We start from the raw sequence: 18,591 nt of genomic DNA, 5'->3' as shown, positions 1-18,591 counted from the left end.
GCGCACAATATTAGTCACTTAGAAGTTCCTAAATTAGTTTTAAGTCTTGTTCCCTAATTATTAAGTCTTGTTCCTAAGCCTTGTTCCTATAGTGCCAGGTCTGTTCCTTTCATGGGAACAGAACCAAGTTCCTTTGAGAATTCACCACGAACTTAATAAAGCTTTTACTCAACCTTAACAAGAAGATTAATAAATACCCTAATGTATTCTAATCTTCATTCCATGCTTGATTCTTCATCTCTCGAACATCTTTACTTCAATCTTGATTAATTCTCCGCTTTAATCTTCAATCAAGTATTCTCTTAGCTCGAGCATGAATTACCTTGCAACAACATAAATAAAATATACTATGTCTTTTGTGGTTAGGTCATCTTCAAAACTCAAGGGTCAACACATCACTTCCTTAATACTATCCATGATTTCACCAAGACGCTAGTACATTTCTAATCAAGAAAGCACTGAAACACTGGGACAAATCTAGTTTAAGAACTCCATCTATGTTACTCCTTAGTTGATCTATTCACCAACTATGGTGCACATGAAAGGAAGAATCCAACAACCATAGTTAGAAAATCCCCATAAAACGAACAATCCAAGTTACTACCACAACTTCCTTTGACAAACACTGGAGCATAGCTAATTACTCACGAGCTTATCTAACACAAAACTCTAACAACTGAAAATAACAGTCACCCCTACGTCCCCACATAGGATATGATACCCAACGATGGTCAGTAAGAATCTTAAGGAATACTCATATTAATTTAGCCTTGAATGATCTTACTCTCTTGGCACAAAACCACATAAACAGTAAACTTCTGCTTTCAAACATGAAGCCGCAAATGGTCTCACCTAGACCCTTGACACAAGGAATGCTAGCTTCTAATCAATAAATACATGAAACATGAAAGCATTCACCAATTATTACTCAAAGTTTGCCAAAGAAGCTAAGTCCTCAAGAATTAGCTCAAATAATTCAATAACTCTAATAGACACAACTATGAGGTTACTCTGAGACACGACTTAGCACTAGAGTTGCAACTAATAAATCAAAAAGTCATTTAACCAATCCAAAGTCCATATGACTAAACAAGGTCAACAAATTTGAACTCTACAAGAGTTCTTTTCCAAAGCAACTCTAAATTGCCAAATGTACGACACGTGTACAACATATAAAATACAACGAGAGAAGTACATAATTCACAGCTCAAGAAAAAAAAAATAAAAAAATAAGAGTTCCAAAATATATTAAATCACATGGAAGTTCCCTTCCTCCCCCTCACTCCCAATGAGGCTAACTAACTAACTAGCCAGTCCCAAACATTAATTTATTCCTCAAGAGGCACAACAATTGCCAAATTGCACGTATATATTAGATACCAAACAATGGGCCACGTAAAATAGATTATGCAAATAAGCTGAACTTGGGACATTAGCCATAAGAAAAAAATTTGGAACTTCCCTTTCGCCAAGGTGGTCTGCTAAAGGTATTATGAACTCCACATGTTTGTCACTCCTCCAATTCTAGTTTGTTTGCTTGAGTGTCTCAACTTCTAACTCAATCCCCCCACCAAGACTAACAATTCACCAAAAGTAAACATTATATAAAGCAAGGGGGCACACTAAATAATTTACGTGAAATTAGAAGTCAGACAATAAGGAAATTAGAGAGACACTTCCCTGAATGTTTCGGAATTACTTTAGCAACCTACTCGTGTCCATTATTTCCCTCTCGATCTTTACTCATTGAGAACATTTGTTGAACAGTTGGTGTGCATTATCAATAACCATATTTTCCTTTCTTGGAAATAAAAACTTGCAAACAATTTCCATATAACATGAATAATATGCAATCATATCACCTGTTGAAATCTATGCTCCTCGAAATGTACTAACTCCTTTTAGATTAAAACTAAACCTCTTTGTTTATAGTTTTATACTTTGATGGATATTAATACCATCTGGGGATTAGTACACTTAGCAATAGGATCTACTAATACTCCTTGATGATGAGTACAGACATCACATCTTGCATTAGAAATTAGAGTCCACTCAGCAGCACTAGGATTAAGCAAAATTAACATAGGACAAATTCGTCCTTTCGGATTTGATGAAGTCCAAGAAAGAAAAAAAAATTAAACTACTGCAGCAAAATTTCAGCATCACAATAACACGGTAATTTCAATTTGCCTCCAAAAATTTCCGTACAGCAAAAGTGTTGGGGTTTGTGAGTTCCGTCGAGATTTGCAGAACACGTTTCGGTGTACGAAACACAAAAATTAATTTTTGTAACCAAACCTTAACAAAATACAGATACTCAATCAATCGAAGAACACATCCGAAGACTCGTATAAACAATAAATAAATAAATAACGCTTATAGATCTTAGGAAAGATCAGCAAGGAAAAACAATACTGAGTTACCAAGAATAAATTCAACTTTAGAATGTAGGAACTAAAACCGCTAACAATATAAATTAAACTTATCTGGAAAACCGTGGCGTGAAGAATTCACTGCCCTAAAGTTGAATTTGCCCCGCTACACCACACGGCCTCATAGCAATCAACCTCCAGGGGTACACGATCTCTGCGTTTCCAGTGTAGATGGAAAAACAGATTGAAAACGATCTTGAATATTGCCCAGAAAGATATTTTCGAGAGAGGAAGAAGGAGGTGTTTTTGATTTTCTGTGTGTTAATGAGAACAGTAACCTTTGTATTTATAGAAGAATAATAGGGTTAAAACGAGGTTACCAGCCGACACTTGGTGGGAGGAGATAATGGCCCGTAATTAGGAAATAACGGCTCATTAAGGGAGGAAATCAGGGAAAAAACGGTAACTTAATTACTGGCTAAAAACGACAGATTTTTGACCCAAAACTTTAGTTAAGTTTATTCCCCCAAAGCCCAAGGCCCAAGGCCCATGGCCCATGGCCCGGACCGACGGGCGCGTGTGGTGACTCCACTCACCACATGCCCACTAAAAGTCCTTTTGTCACACAACTCAATGGGTATATAAAGTGTAAGGTATATAAACCCCTTACACTTCCTATTATTCTATCAATCTGGGACTCTTCACATTTTCTTTTGAAGCAACTCTTGAGTTTCCTTTACAAGCATTTATTATAAACTCCAACAAAGATAAGTTCAATGACCTCTGCAGGACACTGATTATAAAGACCGGATATCACTTGGGTCCACACGTACAACAAAAGGCGCACAAAGCAGGACAATCTCAAGATCCATGTTTGCTTCTCTACATGCCTAGTCAATCTTCCAAGGTATTGCATCTCAAGAGTTCGTCAGTGCACTCAGATTATTTCCTATTAGGATTTAGGGGTGAGAAAAAGTGAAGCATATTAAAGCTCCAAAAATAGTCAAGATTTCCATATAGCAGTACTTTTCCGTTAGGATCAACAAGGTCACCTGAGGGATGATACGCTAACCTAAAAAGACTTTCTATAGATAAAAGGCATCCGTGAAAACAAGGAAGCATGGAACGCAGACATAAATAAAAACTGATTCAATGTCAATTTGTAACTCAACACAGGTAGTGGTAGATATTGAGACAATTAACTGCTCAAAGATGTTGGGTTTTTTTTTAAGTAAAGCTCATGAGACGCAAATAATATGGCTCAGACGACCGAGTTATCCCAGGGAAGTTGGCCTATATTCTTGCATTCTATCAAGATTGAGGAAGAAAAAAATGTTTATTGAAGCCTGCAGATAGTTTCTCTTGTGTGGACAATGAGAGTGTGAGCAATGATACTCTTTTGTTGAAATCATTTCACTCTTTAATCTCTGCAATATGCATATAAAACTTACTGAAATACTGATAATGTGAAGGCGAGTACTGAAAACTGATAACCAATCAGTAGGCTGGTAAGGTTTCTTTGAATGTTCTGATCAGTAGGTGCAAGAATGTCTTGACTTTTGTGTGATTCAGTCGCTGTAATAGTTCATGGATTTTATGTTGTTTATTACTCCCTCCGTCTTTTTTTATTTGCTACATTTTGTCATTTAGGGGTGTTTCAATTTATTTGCTACATTTGCAAATATTTCCATATATAGTACATAGGTCCCACACTTTATTTAGAAATTTGCCATCACTCCCTTCTTGATTTTGTAAATGTTTCCATATATAATACATAGGTCCCACAATTTACCTATTTGCTTTTTTGTTAATTCCATTTATGTCAATGGTCCCCACTCCCTCCTTGGTCTTTGTGAAAAAGTGCTTGTAGCAAATAAAAAAAGACGGAGGGAGTATATAAGTTGCTCCTGTCAGATTATGGTAGTGTTTATTGTATAAGCTGCTCCTGTCAAAAGGGGTTTGTGAAACTTAACACTGATGGTTCCTGGCTAGCTCAAGACAAGGCAGGTCGAGGTGTGGTATGTCGTCGAGAGAACTGTATATGGCAAATTGGCTGTTCCATCTGCACAGTTAACCGAGCTGCAGCTGAACTCCTTTCCATCAGAGAATGTCTGATCATGGCCATGGATTTCTCTACATCTTGAACTGGAAACAGATGATCAAAGCCCTTCAATTCATGGTTAAAAATGTCTAATTCCTAACCATGAGCTAAAGTGCTATCCTCAAGATGTTTCTGCTTTCCTGAACAACTTCATAATGTGGTAGGCAAACGTCCCATTTCATGAACTATCTCTGTTGCTGGTGGGTTTGTTGCTTAATTTTCCACTTTCGTAACCTTCCTAGTTAAGCCATTGTTTGCTTGCTTGTAGCCAACTAGTAAAGAAGTGTCCTAATGATATGTAGTCTATAATGAAGCAAAATGATGAAGTTATTTCAAACTCGATAGTTCACCAAATCCATTAGGCTCATAAGTTCTAATGATTCTAGGTGCATGTTCGATACAAATAACTACTTAAGAAGTTGTTAGTTGTGGGAAATCGTTGTTAGGTATTACCAGTTATCAAACTAGTTATTTAAGAGATATATTCGGCACAACATAGCTCGTGAAAATACAAAAATAGGTAGAAATGTGGTACTTAAAGCTAATAAATCCGGTAGTTTTAGCTTTTGAAGTAATAGACATACTAGTATACCACTATTTTGTCAAACACTACTATTTAAAATTATTAAATAATATTTTTATTACGTCAAAACATTTTAAAATACTCCGAAAACAGTTGTCGAGCATACCCTAAGCCACTCCACGTAGTTTAGTATAGGATTTCAATATATTTATTTGAAGGAGCGCCAAGTATGATTATTTAGTAAAACCCAATTTGGTAGAGTATCCACTATCAAGCTGAATTATCTAAAATAATATGCGGACTTTCTGATAGACATCTATTTATGTAATTCTGTTGAAGTCTTCTCCCGTCAAGCGGCTGCTGGAAATTGAGTATCGTAATTAAAGAAGTTGCCATGGACAAGGGGAACATAAAAATGAAGACGATTGTAGCATACCAGAAATTTTCAACAGTCCGTTTTTGTTGACTTTGAAAATTAGTTGATGAAATAATTTGAAAGATAGAATCATAAAATTTGGACGAGTATAAGGGAACATAAGGGAAACATATGGGACCCATAATTCCATAAGCAGACTTTTTTTTTATACCGTAGGGACAATATTGTACATGCCTTTATTTTTGTTGTGGAAGCAAAGATTAGTGCCTTGGGCCCCAAATCAGCACTCCAAACAACCTTTTTTCTTTTCTTTTTTTTCTCCTTTTCGCAACCTTTTTTCTAAACAATACTCCTACTAATCTTTAAGAATACTTCCAAATTACAATAGTACAACCTCCTAAGTTTAAATAAGCCACTGGGCCACACATTCTAGTTTTAGTAAGTTAGACTTTAAAGTTTAACTCTTTGATACTTACACTTTTGTTTTAGGGGGCTCGATATTACCCTTAACTATAATTTTATAGGCCCTATTGTATTGAACTTATTTTCATTTCAGTTCAATTCAATTAGTTTCTTCTCACAGTGTTCATTTATTTTAGTTCAGCTCAACTTAATTCTATTCAATTCAGTCAAGTTCAGTTCAAAAAAAAGGACCATAATAACATAATATCCTAAAAATTTCAAAAAAAACCTACGAGTTCATTTTCCTTCCCAAAGTTCTAAAATTTCAAATATGGGTGCATTTTCCTTCCCCTTAAACAAATAAATTTCCGGGTTGATTAGATCCAAACACATACTTTATCCGTTCCATAATAGCATTTACATAAAAGAGAAAAGTGTCACATTATTATGAAATGGACGAAGTATATATATAAGATAGTTTTAAGGCAGATCAGGTCTAACTGAGTGCAATAAGTTTAGATAGATTTCACCCAGCAAAATCCAAGTAAAAAGAATTGTGCCTACATTAGTATGGTTGATAAGATACTATGATATTAAACTTTGTACAGCAAAGGAAAATTCTGGCACATTCCCCAAATATCTTAAAAATAACCCCAAATCCAATGATGTCAAGCCTCCGCTTGATGTTGAATTTCATGACAAGTAATGGCAAAACTTATTCGGTTTCTTCGTTACAGATTAATCCAGATAAGTATACGGCCTACCAAAGTTACTTAAACACAAATAATATGAAGATAAGACAACATAATATACTAGTATGTGACAATGATGTAAAGGTGGAAACAAGGTCTCTTAGAGTAGAAACCATATAAACTCTTTTTCCATTACAGCAGGCAAAATCAAAGTTCATTCAGTATTTCAAAAACCCAAAGAAGCCTTACAACCTAACACCCATATATGTATATTTACACTAAGTAAAAGCTCTTGACAAGGTATGCAAGCATGTGTACTCAAATATCTAAGACAGAAAAAATAAAAAACCAAAACCTTGAGGTACAAAACACGGGAAAACCAAACCGAGATTTCGATGAGAAACAAATACTTATATCAGAGGCTGAGGATCATTGTTACTTGGCAAAATCTGCATTGTTTAGAGTATTCAGCGTCATAGTACTCTCTTTCCAGTATATAGCTTCAGCCTTGTGTTCTTTTTTTTGTTTTCCGTGAGATAATACATGATGAGGAAATAGACTTTATATAGGCCGACTTCTTTGCTTTGCACTCCTCTCTTCTGATCTTGGAGCTGAGTAATGAGATACATTATTACGACTTGATAGCATAAAGAAAATTTAACAGGAGAAATTAAGCAAGAGCTTGAAAAGAAGTCAGCTTACAGAGTCCATTAGCCTCAGAAGTTCTCATGATTCTAAGCCGCTTCACTGAGCTTAAGAACATACTGCAAAAAAAGTAACAAATGGCGGATGTAATGCATCTTTTCAGAATAAAGTAATTAGGTGTTGAACAGGAATTAACATGTTCTATGATAAGCATCTCCCAGACTATTATCATTAAGAAGTTACCAAGCTCAAATTATCGGGAAAAATAAGCATCATTCTTGCAGAATGCAGACCGGTCCTAGTACCCAAGGAAATGTCTGCCACAATGTCAAACTCCTCGTATGTTCAAATAATGGTCCCTTAGAAAAAAATTACTCAAGCATCTACTACAGAACATTGACGATATATGAAGAATTTCCAGCACAAACAATTCAAACTCCATCCTTAAGATACATAATTACAATCCATGTCAAGAATCTAATCTAAGTCTTGTAGCATAGCAGAAAACAGGACCGACAATTATTGATCGCATGACATAATAACTCAAGAAGAGTAACAATAGGCTTTGAAAAATAGAGAAAGCACAATTACAAGTTGTACTCTGAAATATACGGTTTCTCTTATCTGAAGCTAACGGTTGTGAAGATATCTTATTCAAAAATCAATATCATCTTTGATTGCATGCCTTTCATACTTAGCTAGCTAATAAATGCTTTTAAAGTTTACAGGACCACTACATAGCTAATACATTATATAAATCTGATAGCAAAATGCACACAACAAGACAACTATCTAACTTCATTAACATGTGCAACAAGTTTTGTGATGCTAACTTCACTTATTACAGCAGCAACAGAAGAAGAAATTTTTATATGACAACTGTGGCCCCATACTTATCACTGAAATTTGATAAAGTTGTTTGGATCAGTTCAGTTAAGTTCAGGATTTGCGGGTAAAAAAGAACGAGTCCTATTCACACAAAGTCAGCAAGTGAGAACACCAAAATTGCGAAAAGGAATACATGAGATGCTTATAACTGTTCCCAAGCCAATCGAGGATCTTCAAGTATCATGCTACAAGAAAAGCTTTAGCAATTTGATGCAAAATGTCGTCTGCTGTTATGATTCTTAACTCTTAATTTTCATTAACTCCTTCTCTAAGACATCATTCATTACTTCAATATATAGGACGGAAAATTCCTATAATTACAAGTGCCAAATTGACATTAAACTCAATCAGTATCTAAAAGTATCACAATTCATGCATATGCACAACCAAGTGCATACTACATACCTCCAAGGAACATCTCCAACCAGCATCCAGTCTCCATCTTTGTCTTCATAAGTAAGCACAAAATCGGATGATCCATCCAATAATTTAGAGGGTCTTGTCACTTTTGGCATCAAAATGAGTTCCTCTCCGCTTGATTCTGAGGATATATAAATCAAGAAACAATTAGTTGCATTACAAAAAAGGGACAATTACGCACTAAGTAGATTGCTTGACAAACAGATATATATCATCATTTCGCAACAAAGAAAAGGTTGGTTTCCGATATTGCTAGTACAACAGCTGCCTAGCACCAACACCCCAGAGGCCCAGAATTTTCACACCCTGCACTTAAGATTAGAGTAACTCATGTCCATTCACTATTTTTGTGCTATAGATCAGTAAAAAAAGGTTGCTTTAAAGTTATGCACTTATGCCATTCAACTTTTTCTTTCTTCCTTCTTTTAGATGCTAAGCATTTATACCCTTTCATAACATAATTCTTTCAGCGGAAAAACACAAATTAGCCACTAACATGTAAACCATTCATGGAAAACAACAAAATACTCTATCAAGGTCATTAGTTATAGCAAATAGCTTTCAACAATTTCATCTATAGAAATCCAATTGAAACACCAAAAAAGGATCTTGATGTCATCACTTTATTAAGCTTAGACTAATCACTCAAATTTTCGAGTATTATATTACCAACAAAGCAATATAAAGAATATAAAGAGCAAAGTGACAATAGCATACTTTCAACAGCTCTATTGGTGAACATTTCCTCCAACATTCGTGCCAGGGACTCGTAGCTCGGGTGTGCATTAAGATCAACCTTCCTTCCAATGGCAACTCCATCCATATTCACTTTTACAAACAAGCAGCTTTTAGGAGCAACTCTCTCCTTACAGTTTGCCTTGCCCGTTTCATCACCACCATAGATCATATCTTTCCCTTTGATTCCATCAAACTCTGAGTTGTTTTCTTCTCCGCTCGGAACCGATTTTGTTTGGTTTGCCATGCTGTTCATCCTGTATGCTCTTATAGGCGGCCATCCCACAACTTGACTGCTCCTCGTCATTATCACACAGCAATAAACAGCCCAACAAAAACCAATCATCAATACAATTTCTAACAAGAAAAAAAAATAAACCCTTTAAAACTAATTCAATCTAAACTCAAAACCTCTTAACTTTACAAAAATATACAACCAAGAAAACAACAGATGAATTAAACACAAATGATATTCATCCAAACAAATCCTCAAATTATACTGAAATATAACCAAATTCAGAAATAACAAAAAAAAAACAGATGAATTGGGTGAGCAAAAACTAGTATTATCCACAAAAAGATAACAATTAGGAATTGAGCACAAATTATAATCATCCAAATTCCAAATAAACCCATAGAAAGACTTCTACTGAAGTATATGTACCCAAATTCAGAAATCATCCAAGAAAACAGAGAAAATGAGTAAGCAAAAACTAAAATGACTCACAAAAATACACCAAAAGAAATGGGAAAAAAATATGGGTAAAACAAATAATCATCATATATAAACACCAAAATAAATAGAGAAATAATACCTAACAGCAGTAGGAGACGCAGCACGTTTGGTACCAGCAGAAAGAGTGTGATTAGCAGCATTATTAGGAGTTCTTAAACCCAAAGAAGAGCAAGAAGAAGCAGAAGAAGGTGAAGGTGGAATAACAACACCTCCATTTTTAAGACAACACCTTAAATTTTGCTTATTATGATTCTTACATGAAGAAACACCATTACCAAGACTTAACCCAAGTCCTAATTCTAACTCTGACTCATCAGATACCTCATAAACATTGTTATGATTCTCATGATGATGATCATGGTGATCATGATCATGATGATGATGGTGAATATGGTGGTGGTTTTTTTGTTCAACCACCACTTCTTCCTTTGAAATAACTGTTGATTCTGATGAACCACCATCACTTGAAACAGTGCCACCCCCCATTACAGCTTCCATAGAAAAACAAGAGTTTTCTTTTTTGGTTTTGTTTTGTTTTGTTTGTTAGTTTGGATGTGATAATGGAAGAATTGAACAAGGAGAGAAAAAAGGGTAGGTAAAAATGAGGAAATACAACTACAGATTATAGAAGTAGGGAAGAGAGGAGAGAGAATGGTGTGATGTTGTATGGTATATTGGTATGGTGTGGGTTTGGGTGGAGATAGTGATGATGGTGGGTACCCACATGTCTGGTGTTGTGCTATGGGTCGTTCCCCCTTTTTCCCTTCTTCTTCCCTTGTTTTCCTCTTTTCTCTCTCCTAACCTTTCTTTTTTTTTTTCCCATCAATTTGTTCTCTAACATTTTTTATGCTCGCTCTCCTTGCCTTTCCTTTGCTTTTATCTTTTCTTTTCTCTCTATTTTTTATCTTTTGTCGGGTTCAATATACTTTCTCCATTATTTGATCCGAAAAATTGACACTATCAGTTTTAACTATAATCGGTTCACTCTAATAGCTTGTTCGATAGAAAGAGATTTAGAAGGAAAAGAAATAAACTGGAAATAAATATTTTATTTTTCCAATGTTTGGTTTAAAAATAACATTATAGGTGATAGGAAGTGGAAGGAAAGCCTCTTTACAAAATTTTCATTTTTCTTTCATCCTAGAATTAGAGAAATTTGGGAAGGAAGACCAAACATAGAAAATTAAGGTTCTTTCCTTTCTTTTCTCTTTTATTTATTTCTTTTCCCTTCCTTACCTTAACTAAAAATCCAAACGAGTCGTAAAGGGTCTCAACATTTTTTTTTTGATAATTAGTTGTTCATTTTCATTGATAGGCAAAAGAGCAGTACATGGCATCGGGCACCAAAACATCCCCTATCACAGAACCATTCAGCACAACAAAACCCAAATCAAAGCGCATTACTTTCATAAATAAACAAATAAAGTTAGGCCATGTACGATGCATTACTAAGCTTCCCAATCTGAATGCATTGCCTAAACTTCCAGCTAGCTATAACCATGCTACAAAATACGAGTCAAAAACCATACATTTCTTTGCCAAAAAAATCTGCTACAACATTAGGGCTTTGACGCTTATGAATAATGTTGATATTCATCTATTGCTTTCTTGCATTACGAATAAAGTTCAGTTGAAAGTTTAAGTTCCAAGGACCCCCTTTGTCTTTATTACACCAAGTCATCGCATTTGTCGAATCTGATTCAATGTTGTTTACTTGATGCTGAAGATGATCATTGTTCAAGGACAATTGGTTTGCTCTATAGATATCATTATTTCATACAAGTTTATCTCAATTGAGGGGATGGGACATAATAAAAGGCACCTAAATTCACTCTACAATTCATCAAGACCCTTCCAATGGCAGTTTGGGACAAACTTGAGTTAATCGAGGCATCCACATCCTATTTAATGGAATTGATGAGTGGCGGGCACCAAAGATCATCCGAGCACTTTGGTTAACCACCAAAGCATGATTTTGGGATATCATCCCAATTGAGACACTTAGGATGGCGAATAATTTCAACCGAAGAATATGGGAAGAGATCATCCCACTCCTTGATCTACCAACTGAGACATAACAAAATAAGGTCTTAAAGATGTTCCATGGAGCAAGAAGAGTTGTTGAAAATTCAAGCATTACACTCCTTCCACAAGGACCATATTGTGACAAAAACTCTTGCAACCCACACTGTAATAGCATGTACTTCTAATTCGAGATTATTTTAATAAACATAATTTATTAACGTACTAATCGTACGTAAACAGTTGTGTTTTGAGGAATAAATATTTGATTTATGAGATTATGTTCATTTTGTCTGTGGATGTGACTATTACATGTTATTATGTGATTAATACGAAGTACGAGTTAAGAAAATTCATTTGTAAGTAACGCTAGGAACGTTGAATATCGTTCCAGAGTTTTGAAATTTGTGGTTATTATCAGTATTGTCTTTCAATTATCTTAAAGATTGATATTAATGGCTAAAATTTATTTAAGAATAATTAAGGATTAGGAAGTGATTGAAGATATAATCCAAAATTTCGAGCCTTGAAAATCCTGGATTGTTCCTAATCAAGGAAATGATGATTTTACCCCTAATACTTCCACAAGCTTGCCATTATCCATTCTCTATATATGTGTGACCAAGGTCCCTAATTCATTTCATCATATTTTATTTCACAAAACACAATAAAAATCACACAACACCATTACCTATCCCTCACACCAGTTCTGGCGTGTTTCTCTGTTGATGTTGACAGCTTGGTTTCTTTGGATTGTAGCTTCGGATCTTGCATACAATTGTTTTCCTAGGTTATTCAAGTTGTTATTCATATTGGGCAATCGTTAAGTTCGAGATGTCACATCAATAGAATCAAAGAAAGTCAAGAAAGGTGAGATGTTGCTGAATTACAACACTTATGAGATTTATATGATTGAAACGTGATTACTTTAGGTTAGTTGCTGAATTTAAGTTATGAATGTTTTATTTAAGGTATTAGGGAGTTGATGGAGAAGAGCTAAAAGTGGTTAAAGGATATTTGATTCCTAAACACCAGATTAAGATACACAAGCTAAGGATCACTCTTTAAACCCTTACTTTTTTAGTTTGTTTCTGTAGCACTTAGTTTGTGGAAAATGTGTGATTTCTGAATATGTAATCTGATGGAAACTTATTGACTTGTTAATGATCTATAATTAGTTGATTTCAAAGTATTGTATGTGAATTCCGATGATTATTTTCGAGATAAAAATCGTCGTATGTCAAGTTCCCCTAAAATCAATTGAACCTTATTATTGCCTTAATTGTACCTTGATATGAGCTCGTTTGTTGCTGATTTTACATGATACACTTCTAATTCATATCTTGATTATAAAATAAAATTTTGCTTCGTTTCCTAATCACATGCCACGTACAACCTCCGTTTGAAAAATAAAGAACACTTAAAAACCCGACTTCTGCTTAGTTTTTTCCGACTTAATTAAATCTTCTTTCTTTGGTTTCTGAAATTCTCTTGAGTGATGAACACCTACTGTATATATTCATATAATTATTGGTATAGAAAACCTTTAGCTAAATATAAAAGTTACAAGTGATTTCATATACAAATCGCTATTCTTTAACACAAAACCGGAAATCGTTAATTTGACATATGTCTGCTTGCGTGGCATAATCTTTCCATATATTTAATATCCTCTTCATAAAACCTTTCCATGCTTCCATACCATGATAATCGCTTACTTAACTACCTCGACTAATCTCAATATCCTTTTCGAAACCTTATTATTAAGTCATTTTTCCTCAACGGTGAAACTTGACATGTATAGCAAGCTTGTTTTATAAAACTTGTTTTAATAAGTTAAGTTGGTTTTAAAACTAGATACCACTAAGTAAGAACAAGTAATTAAGTAACGTGTTTGAGTATAAGTTTCTTGAACATTCAAAGTTTAGTTTTCAAAGGGAAGTAGCTGAGCAGGTATTGCCCCGTTATGTAGGGTCATGACTAGAAGTCTTGCAAGCTGGAAATAAGAAAGGTGTGGGAGACGTCCCTATAAGGTATATTATGGAGTTGTGGTTTATCCCTCCATTCGTGTTCCAACTTGGAGTTATGCTATTTTTGTGATGAGTTTAAGATTATAATTATTTGTGTTATGTATTGAGAATGATATGTGTTATCTTTGGATAATTCTTGGAAAAATTCTCCAGTATATGCGAATGTATTTCTATGGAAGTTTTAACGAAATTATCAACATATTTATGAGCAAGTATAAATGTATTTCTGAAAAAGAATAAAAGTATCTCGATTCATCAATGAATTTCGAGTAAGAGGAAAATGAAGTTATGAAAGTTATAAGTTTATGCTTTGAGTATAAGAAATGATTGCGTAATTCCATCCACCTTATTATTTTGGATTCGGTGGGACTTGTGTACCAGCATAAGCTGATCCACCTGTTTTGTTCTTTGAACCTATCATGGTAGGGGAAATTCGTCTGTTTTGCAAGATTAGAGATAATGTTTAAATTAGCTACTGTGTGCAAATGTGAAGTCATGATCAATGTATTTAGTATGTTGCTATGAGATAATCTTTTTTATATGATGATTCTTAGCAAGTTAAAGATATATTTTCGATTTGTAATCTAAGTACTCAAAAATATTTTATAATAACTAATTTATTACTTCCTCCGTTTCCTAAAGATCTTCCCTCTTTCTGTTTAAAGGTGTTTCCAAAAGATCTTCCCTCTTTTGCTTTATTCCTTATTTGGCAAAACAAATTTCCCTCTTTACCCTCTCATGTCACTATCATATGGTTCACCATTACATTATTAATTCAATTTTACTCCCTTTCTCTCTCCTACTTTAACCCCTTTTTATTTGTTTATTTATCTTAACCCCTTTCTCTCTCCTACTTTACTCACACCATGCCCCACACAACTTGATTTTCCTTGGTATCCGTAGGAACAGTAAGTGGGAAGATCTTTAGGAAACGGAGGGAGTATAACTTATTTTCATAATATGCTTGAATACTATGGGATTTCCAATTTTTCTCTATCAGGGAAGGTGCATAAGTTCGCCCTAATACTCTCTTTAATTAGCAATTTAACTTTGTAATTAGCAGTATTAAGTATTAATTAAACTTCTATTTGGAGCATGCTGTTACACACACTTTCTTGAAGAATTTGTTGCTACCCTCGAAACGCCATTGATTAAAGGACTCTCGAAGATGATATGGGAAAACCCATCAAAGCCCCCATAAGTGAAGCCATTGGAACCAAACTTGTCATGAGAAATCTTTATGAAGGAAGAGATGTGTGCAGCTTTCAACGCACCAAAGGCATAAGGGACAGTGAGTTTCATCGGGGGGAATAACTCCCATATGCCCCAGCTTTTCTCTAGTGTTTATTTTCCCCAACAAAGCCATCCATACAAACACTTCGATTCGTGGAGGGACAAGGCCTCGCCAAATTCCTTTAATTGCAGCATAACCATAAGACGAGTAATTTATTATTGGAAGTTTAAAGCAAAATGATTTAACTGAAAAAATCTCTGAGAGATGAGGGCTCCAAACATATATAGGAATCATCACAGTCATGAAAGAGGGAGATATTGTCAATAATTTGTTGAAGGTGATTTTGTTCAACAATGTTATAAGGTCTAAGAATTCGGGTCCATGAGAAACCCCAAATCCATTGTCGCCCATCCCAAAAGCCAAGTGACGCCACTGATGCTTATTTGTTTGGTGATAGAGAACAAACGAGGGAACATGTTTATGAAAGGGACGTCAGAAGCCCATATATCTTTCCAAAAAAGAGTTAGGACTCCATTCCCAACTCATCTTCTTACCTTCGAAAGAACTAGTGGTTGTGCATCATTGTTATTGAAAAACTGAGGCGCAAATTCCTTTCCATGAACCCCTTCAAAGGAATGGATAATTCTTGTGCAACGAATGGACGTGGGTAGTGGTACTTCTCTTATATTACTTTTCTCCATAGGGCACCGGATTCATGCAGGTATTGACATACCCATTTGAGCAATAAAGCAAGATTTTTGTGATACAAGTTGCCCACACTCAATCCACCTAGTATCTTTGGTAATTGAATTAGATCCCATGAGACTAGGGCACAAGGGATTTTCTCGGAATAGCCGCACCAAAGGAAATTCCTTTGTATTTTATTGATTGCTTCTATGACCCTTTTGGAATAGGGAAAAGTGACATGAAATACAAAAGGTCTCAACATTATTTATATATTACAACAATCTCAATCAACTCTAAGGCTCTATTTTCAAAACTGTCTTCTGGCTTGATTAACTTACTAAATTGGTTGATTATGACGCATTGAACTATTTCATTGATTTTAGTTAATCAATAAACAGTTATCAGATGAGTTCATTTGATGGTTGAATTAAGCTGAAGGACCATTTTGAAAAGAGAACCCCTATAGTTGCTATGAGATAACTCAAATAAAGTTGTGACATTTTAAATCAAACTGATCATAGTTGAGATTGCTAGTGGTAATTTTTCTCTTTTAATAATCACTATATTTGGACTTTTACTTTATTCATACACTCTTCTTTGACCATCTCTCATTATTTATACATAAGGATAGACATAATTATGTGGGATTTTGTTAGATTCGTCTTATTATAAATTTACGATATATCAATTTCTTATAATTTTTATCAATATGTAATGACTAATAAAGAATGGAGGAAGTATACAACTTTAATAGTTAACCATAAATATTCAATGCACTATTTTAAATCTTAAGTTGGAATTTCAAAACAAAATAACATGTCAATAGGTTACGTTACTACTTAATTATTTTTTTATAATTTATGTTACCACTTAATTATCAACTTGTCGCTTAATATATTCATTTTTAGCTTCTTATACGTATCCTTTGAAATTATTAGTATATATAGTACTAGCTCCGTTCTTTTTCAATTATGACAATAGGTTTAGACACAATTTTTGTGAAAATGAAAAAAGATGGGTAACTAGCTAGGCATAAATGTACCATTTAATTTACTAGATTAACCGAGAGAAATTATCACTTAATATTTAACAATAAAAGGTGGGTTGGTGAATAATTAATGAGAGACTTATGAGGATAAAGTACGGATAATAATGCCGACTAAAGTTGTTTTTATATTAGAAATGGAATCGCTGTAATACATCCTCCGTTTTTATAGATGCTACATAGAGAAAACGGAGAGTTTTTAAGAAAGGTATTAGAGAGAGAAAGTGGGGACAACCACTTTTTGAATAAAAAAAAATGTATGGGTATTTTAAAGGAGAAAGTGGGGGATCACACTTTTTAATAGTTTTTTGGAAAATTTGCCAAAAAAAAACTTTTTAAAATTTCAATTTTGCGAAGAAAAACTTTTTAAAAGTATTCTTTGCAAAAAAAAAAACCACAAACCTGATTTTTTTTTGCAAGATGTTCTATTTTCGGTGTCGTTTTTGAGATGCATAAGATTAGTCTTTCTATCTTCTTTTACCCCCTATCTCCGTTAAGTGCATCACCATCACTGTGTATCTCAAAAACTATATCGAAAAAGGATTTTTTGTCCCAAACTACCTTTAACGTTCAAGTTTTTACGAGAAACTACCTTATAAAAAAATTGTTGTCCTAAACTACCTTACTTTACAATTTTGTTGTTGACAACTACCTTATGCCGTTTTCCGGCATTGACTTTTGTTTTTTTAGTTCAAAATTGTGGGAAAAACAAATTACCTTTGTGGGAATTGAGGAGGGTGATTGTTTCAATTTTAGGTTAAGTAGAAGAGGAATTTAATGGTGGATTGGTGGTACAAAGTGCCACATAGATATGAGGGAGAGAGCGCGCGCACACCGGAAAATGAGGAAACTAGGGTGGGGAAAATTAAAAAAAGGGTTTGAAGAGGTCAAGTGATATAACGCGACATTAAAAAAGCAGAAAAAACAAAAGTCAACGTCGGAAACCGGCCTAAGGTAGTTGTCAACAACAAAATGGTAAAAGTAAGGTAGTTTGGGACAACAATTTTTTTATAAGGTAGTTTCTCGCAAAAACATGAAAGTTAAAGGTAGTTTGGGACAAAAAACCCATCGAAAAATGAGAATAGGTTTCATCTTGCAAAAAAAATTAAGTTTGTGGTTTTTTTTTGCAAAGAATGCTTTAATTTTTATTTTTTTACAAAATTGAACTTTTAAAAGGTCCTTTTTAACAAATTTTCCTAGTATTTTAAAATCTTTATGGTGAAAAGTGATCTCTGATCTATAAGAAAGATGTGAAGTTATTTAAAGTAATAGTCATTGCAATAGAAAAAAAAAGAGAAAATACATTATTTTATTACTTTTATTATTTTATCTTTTGTCTTTCCTTACCTATCCTTTTCAATTGCTTTTTTTGGCTTTACCTCTGTCTGGGGTTTGTTTTGTTGTACATGGTGGTGGTGTTTGGATGATGGGAATGAGACCCATCATCATTATTATTTTATTTTCGATATTTTCCTATGCCATTCGAGATTTCCGTCGTTCTCGTCAATTGTTTTTCTTTTCTTTGAACGTCTTGTTGGGGTAAGTTTGGTAATGGTCGAGAATTTTTCTTTCTAGAAGGATTACTGGATTAGACTTTAATATTACTCCTACTTAAGTTTTTCTCCATAATCTGAATTATTATAAGAACATATTTGAGATTTTTTTACCCCTTTTCATTTCTTT

The 18,591-nt window shown here is 34.2% G+C and overlaps 1 protein-coding gene across 1 annotated transcript; it reads right to left on the bottom strand.

The window, feature by feature from the left end:
- Window positions 1-6,605: 6,605 nt before the first annotated feature.
- Window positions 6,606-10,725, bottom strand: LOC104899391 (auxin-responsive protein IAA13). The gene is made up of 5 exons (XM_010686567.4): window positions 9,970-10,725; window positions 9,137-9,447; window positions 8,405-8,540; window positions 7,169-7,230; window positions 6,606-7,077 (listed from the first exon to the last, which is right to left on the bottom strand). Exons 1-5 carry the CDS (start codon window positions 10,386-10,388, stop codon window positions 7,028-7,030), a joined length of 978 nt encoding a protein of 325 aa, XP_010684869.1. The 5' UTR covers window positions 10,389-10,725; the 3' UTR covers window positions 6,606-7,027.
- Between the last annotated feature and the right edge of the window lie 7,866 nt (window positions 10,726-18,591).

This window comes from Beta vulgaris, chromosome 7 (genome assembly GCF_026745355.1).
Source record: "Beta vulgaris subsp. vulgaris cultivar EL10 chromosome 7, EL10.2, whole genome shotgun sequence".
NCBI lineage: Eukaryota > Viridiplantae > Streptophyta > Magnoliopsida > Caryophyllales > Amaranthaceae > Beta > Beta vulgaris.
Note: the sequence above shows the minus strand (reverse complement) of the source record. Positions and strands in the feature narration are given on the sequence as shown.

Coding starts and splice junctions, on each gene's coding strand:
- LOC104899391 (XM_010686567.4), bottom strand. CDS start 10,388: ATGGAAGCTGTAATGGGGGGTGGCACTGTTTCAAGTGATGGTGGTTCA. Junction 7,231..8,404: donor GTTGGAGATGTTCCTTGGAG/GTATGTAGTATG, acceptor CTTTTTTTGCAG/TATGTTCTTAAGCTCAGTGA. Junction 7,078..7,168: donor TTCTGAGGCTAATGGACTCT/GTAAGCTGACTT, acceptor CTCATTACTCAG/CTCCAAGATCAGAAGAGAGG.